Raw genomic sequence first — 9,725 nt, forward strand, 5'->3', positions numbered from 1 at the left:
GGTCAGATCCCCCCCAACCCCCTCTTCTTACTGGCCAGGAGCTGCCCTGAGGAGCAGGTGCAGGCAGAAGGACCTACCTCAACTTCCCTACACTCCAAGCACCACTGCCTGGGGATCTTCTTCCTCCTTCACCCCATCCACTTCCCCGCCTGGCCCACCCCTCCTCCCCCTCTGGCGCCACCCCTCCTCCCCGCCTGGCCCCACCCCTCCTCCTCACCTGGCACCACCCCTCCTCCCCCTCTGGCCCCACCCCTCCTCCTCATCTGGCCCCACCCCTTCACTACACCTGGCCCCACCCTTCCTCCACACCTGGCTCTGCCCTCCTGGCCCCACCCCTCCTCCCCACCTGGCCCCACCTCCTGCACTGGCCCCACCCCTCCTCCACCTCTGGCCCCACCCCTCCTCCACACCTGGCTCTGCCCCTCCTGGCCCCACCCCTCCTCTACCTCTGGCTCCACCCCTCCTCCGCACCTGGCCCCACCTCCTACACTGGCCCCACCCCTCCTCCCCCTCTGGCCCCACCCCTCCTCCACACCTAGCACCACCTCCTCACCTGGTCCCACCTCCTCACCTGGCCTCTGGCAGAGCGGAAAGAAGGAGTGGAAACCCTTCTCCATCACCCGTCCCCCCCCCCCCCCCGCGTTGTGGGAGGGCCCTGGCAGTTTTGAGACAGACCTGCGGCCATGCCTGAGATGACAGTTGGGACCTTGTAAGCGTGGGGGGCCCCTCCCCCATGCAGGGTTCGGGACTGCACCCTTGGTGGTGGCTCCCATCAAAGGCCCGGGGAAGTGGGGGTGCTCAGGGTCTGGTGAGGAGGCAGGGCAGTGGGGTCACCCCTCCATGGGGCTGTGTACGCCCTTCATAGGCCTTGGCCCCCCGCCCAGGTAGCATGGAACAGAGGGCGATGATGGGGCGGCTTTCACACCCCTGACACTCACAGCCCCGCAGTTATGTCTTCCTTCCCTCCTGGGGTCAGGTGAAGAAAAACCTGTGGTGGTATTTGAAAAAGCGGTCTGAGCCATTTCTGGAAAGAAGCGGGGACCTTCAGCCTGAAGACCACCCAGTGAGGAGCAGACTGAGAATGGGACTGATCCTCCTGTTTTCGGTGGAAACATTTGACTTACCCATGCTGGAGGGTGACCTGGCCTGGCTCTGTAACCTCCTTTATTTGGACGCCTGTTCGCCTGGCGACCTTCACCGCGACCTCAGCCACATTTTTGAAACACGTCTGAGGTATTGTGTGTGTGTGTGTGGGTGTGCGTGCATGTGTAGGTGTGTGTCCAGGAAAGAAAGACTGCCCGTGATTTTACACATCCGTCGCTTCAGTGTTTATTTGTCTAGACTTTTTCCTCACGTATGTATTGTCTTCACTTTTATTACTTTTCTACTGGAATATCTTGCTTTTTTTTTTTTTTTTAAATTTTTATTTTTTTAATGTTTGTTTATTTTTGAGAGACAGAGAGAGACAGAGTGTGAGCGAGGGAGGGGCAGAGAGAGAGAAAGACAGAGAACCTGAAGAGGCTCCAGGTCCTGAGCCGTCAGCACAGAGCCCTACGCGGGGCTCGAACTCACAAGCGGCAAGATCATGACCTGAGCCGAAGTCGGACGCTCAACCGACCGAGCCACCCAGGCGCCCCTGGAATATCTTGCTTTTGAGAAGCTTTCTGGTGTATCACGCCTTACCGTCGACCCAAATGAAGAAACTTTTTTTCAAATTAAAAGGAAACGGGGCGCCTGCCTGGTTCAGTCTGTGGAGCCTTGATCTCGGGTTTGTGAGTTCGAGCCCCACATTGGGTGCAGGGTTTCCTTAAAAATAGAATCTTAGGGGCGCCTGGGTGGCGCAGTCAGTTAAGCGTCCGACTTCAGCCAGGTCACGATCTCGCGGTCCGTGAGTTCGAGCCCCGCGTCGGGCTCTGGGCTGATGGCTCAGAGCCTGCAGCCTGTTTCCGATTCTGTGTCTCCCTCTCTCTCTGCCCCTCCCCCGTTCATGCTCTGTCTCTCTCTGTTCCAAAAATAAATAAACGTTGAAAAAAAAAATTAAAAAAAAAGAATCTTAAAAAAACAAAAGAGGGAAAGCATTTTATTCGAGCCCATGTTCCACCACGAGAGCACGTGTGCCCCCAGGAAGGAATGTGGTGTAGGGTTATGTGTGTTTTTTTACACGAAGAGTTACGGATCATCAAGACAGTCCAGAAAGTTACAGACTTTATGTGTTTAGTATGTGCAAGACTTAAGGGAACCGGGAGGTGTTTTTTTTTCTTTTTTCTTATTTTTATGTTTGGAATGCTCTTTTCTGGTTATTTAAAAGCAAAGTTTTTTTAATGTTTATTTATTTTCAAGAGACAGAGTGCTAGCAGGGGAGGGGCAGAGCGAGAGGGAGACACAGAATCCGAAGCAGGCTCCAGGCTCTGAGCTGTCAGCACAGAGCCCGAGGTGGGGCTCGAACCCACAAACTGTGAGATCATGACCTGAACTGAAGTCGGACGCCTAACTGACTGAGCCCTCCAGGCGCCCCTGGTTATTTATTTACTTACTTTAAAAGCCAACGAACATTGTGTGCTGGGGGCAGAAACAGGGCCAGGTTTTGAGTTTTGCCGAGTCATGTTGAATGTGGTAAATGCCACAGGGTAGCTTCCCAGGGAGCCCAGGAGCTGTGTCCATGAGCACGGAAACTTGAGAATTTCCTTTATCACCCCTGCATGCATGTGTTTGAGAGGTTGGGGTTCGAAGATTGACTGCAGGGCTCGCCTCAAGGTCGTCTGCGGAAGCGACGGGGGTGTTCCCCCTGCAGCCTCTGTGGCCACATGTTCAGTTTCGGACACACAAGGGTCCGCTGTGCTGGGCCAAGGGTGCTCTCGGTGTAGAGGCTCCGGCCTGGCCCGAAGGAGCTTGCTTCTCCCTGGGTGGCGGGGGCCACCTCGGTGCCCTCGATTACAGAGCGCTCCTGCAAGGTCTTCTCCGCGGCTCTGCGCATGGAGCTTGCGGGGAACGGAAGGTGGGCTTCCTTGAACGATGCGTCTTATCAGGACATCTGCTTCTCGGTTTTACAAACTTGAGCTACCCAGCGCTGCTCTGCGTGTTTTAAGAGCCAGGCGTTGGTGACACACGTACAAAGTTTGTGCAAGGGCAAAGCTCAAAGAGCCGGCCAGCATCAGTATCTTGCGACCGTAGGGAGTGTGCCCTGTATCGTTTGCACGTTTCTCCTTGTGCTTACAGAGCGGCTTTATATGGCTTTGTATCTGGATTTACTGTAGCCGGAGGGTCTGGGCTCATAGATCACAGAGCTTTCCCAAACCTCTGTTCCCTCCACTGTCAGGGAGGATGGTCGGTCGCTACAGGGCTTCAGCGAGAGCCTGATGCCGGGAGGGGTGGGTGCCAGGGGTGAGCCCCTACGTCCCTGGCAACCATATTTCTCCCGGGGCTGGTCGCTCTTCTCGGCCACCCCTGTGTTCTCCTGCTTCTCGTGTGAGGGGTCATCAGACCCCCCAGGGCAAGCCACTGGCCATCCTCAGGTCGCTGTGGGCTCTCTCTTCCCTTCCCAGGTGGCGGTTATTCCTGGTCAACTTTTGCCGACAGTGCATAGAGAAGGCGGTTGACCTCTGGGTGCTCACCCTGCCTGTCCTGCACCACTGCGTGGCACCAACCCCTCAAGGAAAGGACTCCAGGATACAGCCTGAAGACACCTGGGCGGCCCTGGAAGGAATCCCCTTCTCGGAGTTCCGGGAAAAAAAGGCAGATCGGTAAGTTGGAGAGCCACACTTGTATCTGTAAGTTCTGGGATGACAGCTGTGCTTCTAGAACCTTCGATAGGCTCCCCCGTGCACACATTCCTGCTTTGGGCGACACTTCTTTTAAAATGACTTCTTCGGGGGCGCCTGCGTGGTTCAGTAGGGTAAGCGTCCAACTCTTGGCTCCTGCTTAGGTCGTGACCTCACGGTGCACGGGATCGAGACCCATGTTGGGCTCCCTGCTGACAGCTCAGAGCCTGCCTGCTTAGGATTTTCTCTCTCTCTGTCTCTCTCCCCCTGGAGCATGCTTGCTGGTGTGCTCTCTTAAAATAAACATGAAAAAGCTTTTAAAAAAAAGATTAATTGTATGTATTTTAAATACCCTTCAGTGGTGTATCAACTGTCTGGAGAAATTCAGTTGTTAACAATGGAAAATGACAAACACCAGCCTTGGTCTTAAAGATCTTGTCTTTCAGGCAGACACGGCCTTTAGTGGGTCACGAACTTTTATCAGATGTTCTTTGTAGCCCTTCTGTGACTTCTGTGGCACCTGGCTTTATGTGCCTTCCAGCTGTCCCCTTCTGGGGTGTCTCTAGTACAGTGTCACCGTATAATGTCATGATTTAAGGACCTTCACTGGGTCCACTTGGACTGTTTGATGTGGAGCATTTACTTACTCGCTCATCAAGATGCTTCATTCGTAAGTCGCTGCAGCCCCCGTAGAAGACAGTATGGAGGTTCCTTAAAAAGTTCACGGTGGAGGGGCGCCTGGGGGGCTCAGTAGTCAACTGGGCGTCTGACTTCGGCTCAGGTCACGATGTCACGGTTTGTGAGTTCGAGCCCCGCGTCGGGCTCTGTGCTGACGGCTCAGAGCCTGGAGCCTGCTTCGGATTCTGTGTCTCCCTCTCCCTTGGCCCTCCCCCACTCATGCTCTGTCTCTCTCTCTCTCTGTCTCTCAAAAATAAACATTAAAAAAAGAAATTAAAAAAAAAAAGTTGACAGTGGAACCACCATATGATCCCACAGTCTCACTTGTGGGCGTCTGGCCCACGGAGACGACATCAGGATCTCAGAGACGCACGTGTGCCCCCATGTCCGCTCCAGCAATATTCACAATAGCCACGGCGTGGGGACAGCCTAGTGCCCACCGATGAGCGGATAAAAAAGTTGGGAGATACGCCCAGTCACACACACACACAAATTTCCAGGTAGAAGATAAAGAAGTTTTGGGAGCCCACTCTACGGCCTGGTGAGTGTAGTTGGTAGGAGTGTATTAGACACGTTTCCGTGTCGCTAAGAGAGTAGATCTTCACTGTTCTCAGCACAACAAAGAAATCGTAACTATGTGACTTGATGCAGGTGCTGGGTAGAGCGAAGGCGGTCAGTGTATAAATGTGTCAAATCAACACACTCCACACCTGGCACACAAGGGATCTAAGCCACTTACAGCTGCATAAAGCTGGAAACAGTGCTTAATTCTTAGTGCAATTTCTTGCCGTGGTAAAAAGAGACACGTCCTATAATTTGGCTTTTTAATAATTTTCAGCGTAGGTCAGCGGCATCCCACATACTCACACGGGTGTGCCGCCCCGGCCAGAGCTTTCTCCTTGTTCCCATGTTGAAACTCTGTCCCTGTTAGGCAACGACTCTGTTTCCCCTGCCCGCACCTGGTAAGGCCCGTCCTGCTGTCTGTCTCCGTGCATTTGCACACGCCAGGGACCTCTCGTCAGTGGAATCAGCATGTTTGTCCTTTGGAGACGGGCTGGTTTCACTCAGCGTCGTATCTTCAACTTTCATCCGCTTTGGTGAATTCTTTTCTTTTTTTTTAGCGTTTATTTTTGAGAGAGAGAGAGAGAGAGAGAGAGAGAGAGCGAGCTTGAGCGAGGGAGGGGCAGAGAGAGAAGGAGACAAAGAATCGGAAGCGGGCTCCAGGCTCCGAGCGGTCAGCACAGAGCCCGACGCGGGGCTCCAACTCGTGAACCGCGTGATCGTGACCCGAGCCAAAGTCGGATGCTTCACTGACTGAGCCACCCAGGCGCCCCGACGTTTAAATTATTTTTGAAGTTTGGACTTTATAAGTCTCTTCTGACGTTACTTAACTCCATCTGTGTTTCCTGATCTCACTGCTGCTCCTTCTCTGTCCCTACAGGAGTCACTTAGTTCAGCTCATGGGAAAGGAAAGGCATTTGCTGAACGTAGATGAGTTTCTCTTCCGGTCCTGGTTCAGTCTGCTGCCCCTGTGCAACCTCGTTCACTATATGGAGAACTTCATGGACCATCTGAGTGTCTTCCCCACTTGCGTCCTGGACTGCCTTCTGGGGACGTGGTACCGGTTTCAAAGGCTTACAAACCTCTCCTTCAGCGACTTCAAGGTCTGTTGTCCAGAGCAGCAGGCTCTTGAGACGCTTAGCAAAAGCAGATCAGAAGCGAGACGTTCAGAGCCTGTGATTCTCCTTTTCTGCGGTCCTGGCAGGACGAAACACTTAGAAGCCAGAGGCCTGGGTGGCGTGGCTCTTCGCCCGGGCTGTGGGGCCGCTCTGATGGCAGTTCCTCTGCTTCCGGAGAGTTCCCGAAAGCCACGGCCGGGAGGCGTTCAGGCTGTGCAGTAGGGGCGGGCGGACGGGGTCGGGGCTCCCCCACGTGCCGCTCCGTCACAGCTGGTCCCTCCTTTCCCGTTTTGGGGGGCGCGGGAAATGGCCAAATTTTAAATCCTGAATTTCCCTTGTGAGACGATAGAAGGTTGGTTCTCGAGCACCTTAAAACTCGTTGGTAGCAAGAAAGAAAGGAATCCATCGTTCTGCTCTATCCACGTCGGGTTTTCTGGGTTCTGTCTTCGCAAACGCGGTGGCGTCACTTTGTCCTGTTTTGTTTTGTTTTTTTTCTTGGCCACCCCAGAACACCGAGAACACGTTTCAAATGTTGCTCCACCTCCTGGACATTTATCAGGACAGGTAAGTAGAAAAAGCGAAATGCGGACTTTCTCCTGCGCGAGGTCACCCCCCACTGGCCGCGGGATCAGAAGGTCCTCACCCACCGCCTTTTTGAGCTGTCAGTGCTCTTTTCTCCCCCACATTGTCTTCCATCCGTATCCAAACGATCACCGCATTGCATATCCATGCTCGTGTTCCGCATTTCTTTAACATCTGGTCTCTGCATGGTTTCTTGCAAGTCAGGCCAGCTGACTACACGGAAACACACACGTGGGGCGTCAGGTGTCCTGAATTCTCGGGACACTTGGCGGTATCGCCTCCCCTGGATTCTCAGGGTGTTCAGGGTGGGGGCGTCAGATCGCCATTCATGTCAAGCCCCAGTGGCCCCAGGACCTCCCCCGAGCCAGTCACAGAAGCACCCTCACAGTGCCTCTCTCATGTCACCTGCTGCACCTCGCCCCCGTTGGCTCTGGCCATGTGCCAGCCAGGGATGACGGGGCCTGGTCCCCACAGAGCTGGAAGAGACTCCATCCACCGTACGTGTTCTAGCACTGTCTTCACTCCCTCTCTCCCTGTACTTTTCTGATTTTTTTTTTCAAATTTACGTAGTACCTTAACCTGCGGTGACACACATCCCTAGGTTTCTTTTTTTGCCTTACTCGTAGGGATTTGGAAGGGAAGGAACGCATCACGGTTAACGGGTACTGTTGTCTCATTTCTCCTAAATTACTTCAACGATTTCTCTTAACTCTTTGCGGGATAGGATTCTTGAGGAGCCCTTGGTACAGTCCTACTTGACTGTGTGCCTGAAACTTCACGAGACTATCTGCAGAATCACAAAAGACCCAAAGTTTTATGAGCTGCCTGCCTTATCTGCCGAGATTGTTCGCAGAATTATTATACTTAAATCTCTAGTGGTAAGTGGAACCCACACACACAGTGTCGCGCCCACGATAACTGGAATTTCGAGCGGCCTCAATTCCAGGAGGGAGATCGGCTGGCTCTAGGATTGCTAGAGGGCCACAGAATGGGTGACAGCGTCCTCAGAATGTACGTTGGGCACCTGCCCTGTGCTGGGTTCTGTTCTGTGCACCGAGGATGTTTTGGTGAGCTGGCGTCTGCACCCTTACCCTCCGCGGGCTTCCACTGGAGGGAGGGAAGGAGGCAGGCAGTGCAGGGGTTAACTCCAGAGCAGTGTGGATGTGCGCCCAGAACGCACGTCCGGGCGTGGTCTTTCCCACTTGACCTCATTTCCTGCACACTAGTATCTAACTACAGCGGCCACGTGCACGCACCCAACAGGCACACCTCCACGCCTCTGCACACAGGTGCACGCCCTTATGCCCCCTCCAGGATCCAGCTGTAGGGAGACCCCGGCGCCCTGTTCCCTCTCCCGCTGCGTGCCTCCCAAAGGGAGCCCTCTTCTGTTTCCTGCCGCCCAAGATGAGCTTTGCCCGTCTTCGCACACTCTGCTTCATGTGCCTGCTTGATTCACTCACCCCTGCATGTCTGGGACTCACACCCCTCCCTGCTCGTGGCAGACCTTTCTTCCTTTCTCCGCGTTGTACTCTTAGTACACTTGAGATCCTGGGCATCACCCTGCAGGTGATAGGAGACTTTATGTTCAGACTGACCGTTTGCTTGCTGACCGGAGTAGGAGCCAGAGCTGGGACGTTAGCGACGTAAAAGAATTCTGCGTGTGTTTTGAGTTTATTCTTTTAATTTTTCTTCTTTCGAATACCAGAGACACATTTTAAGATAAATGTTGGTAAGAGGATTCTGTGGAAACCGCTGTTGTTTAAACTTTAATCACGGGCAGGTGTCCACTTCCATAAACGTACGGGAAAATAAGTATATACGTTTTCCCACAGAGAAAGCTCTTACGTGGTGGTTGGACTCTCAGACTGGTGTAATCTACAATATGGTGAAAATATTCTACCCCAGCCATAGAAACAAAAAGCCTGGCAAAACTGAACTCAAAAGTGTATGATCAGTTTTTAACAAGCTTTTGGGTGGGTCCTGACACAGGGGGTTAAGTGCATTTATGGGACACCAGATGCAGAAAGGCCAGGAGTGTGGGAATGCTTCAGACTAGTGCTCGGCCTTGGGCTGTCCACGTCCTGCCCGTCTCTGCCCGGCCCTGTGCCCGGTGTAGGTGATGGAAAAGAGAAAGGGGGCCTCGTGGGGGCCACCCAGGGAACGTGTGTGGCACAGGTGACAGGCGGTAGGCTGGAGGGTCCATAAGGTGCCGTGGGAACGGAGGGCAGGGCTGGGGTTCCTACGAGGAGCGAAGAGCCCCCACAGGGTTGGGGAGGAGGAAACTTGCTGTTCTCAAGGGCCCACAGGGAGTGGAGTGTGGCTGGAGATGCAGCCAAGGTGTAGAGAAGGCCAGATCACAGGGCAGGCACACCATGCTTGAGCTTCTGGATTGTTCTAGTAGGTGCTGTGCCATTTGGGGATTTCAGGCAAGGGCGGGTGTGTCCCAATTTTCAGCTGAGAACCATGGCGCCCACTTGGCATCCACTGTTCCGGCGCTGGCCGGGTGGGCCTCCCCCCCCCCCCCCCCCGTCTTTACGGACAGAGCCCCCTCCTGCCCTAGGCTGGGTACAGTCACCTTCATGTGCCCAGAGAACACCTGGCATTTTCCCCACTAGGCACCTACGTGCTTAGTGAGCAGATGCTTGCCTGTCTGTCTGTCTGTCTGTGAGCCGTTGCCCACTCCTCCACAGCATCAGCTTGCAGGGCAGGAACCCAATCTGCTTGGCCACCGGGCAGAGGGGGGGGCATGTGGTGGCTCTCGGGGAGCCCCCCGGAGGGCGGAGTGACAGCTGATCCAGGTGTGGGTCCTGACACTTATACTGACCTTGCGGGGCACTGCCGAAGCACAGAGGCTAGCGCTGAGCTGGGAGGGCCTTCCTGGGGCTTTGGGGCATGGCCTCTGCTGAGGTGAGGCTCTTTGCCCATCTGCTTCATGTAGATGTCCAGGTGGGGGGAGGCAGCACCAGAGCCCGGACCCTAGTGCCAGGGCCCGTGACCCCAGGGTCAGAGCTTGTACAAGGGCCAGGGC

At 54.4% G+C, this 9,725-nt stretch overlaps 1 protein-coding gene across 5 annotated transcripts in view; it reads left to right on the top strand.

Moving 5' to 3' along the window:
* Nucleotides 1-9,725, top strand: part of RNF213 (ring finger protein 213) — a 117,994-nt gene that overhangs the window by 27,126 nt on the left and 81,143 nt on the right. For all 5 annotated transcript variants that reach the window (XM_040456612.1, XM_040456608.1, XM_040456609.1 and 2 more), the window contains 5 exons: nucleotides 977-1,233; nucleotides 3,543-3,740; nucleotides 5,878-6,100; nucleotides 6,624-6,679; nucleotides 7,422-7,575. In XM_040456612.1, the coding sequence (XP_040312546.1) occupies nucleotides 977-1,233; nucleotides 3,543-3,740; nucleotides 5,878-6,100; nucleotides 6,624-6,679; nucleotides 7,422-7,575 (888 nt within the window). The remainder of the gene's footprint in view (nucleotides 1-976; nucleotides 1,234-3,542; nucleotides 3,741-5,877; nucleotides 6,101-6,623; nucleotides 6,680-7,421; nucleotides 7,576-9,725) is intronic.

This window comes from Herpailurus yagouaroundi, unplaced genomic scaffold, assembly GCF_014898765.1.
Source record: "Herpailurus yagouaroundi ecotype Mexico unplaced genomic scaffold, PumYag 217, whole genome shotgun sequence".
Taxonomy (NCBI): Eukaryota; Metazoa; Chordata; class Mammalia; order Carnivora; family Felidae; genus Herpailurus; species Herpailurus yagouaroundi.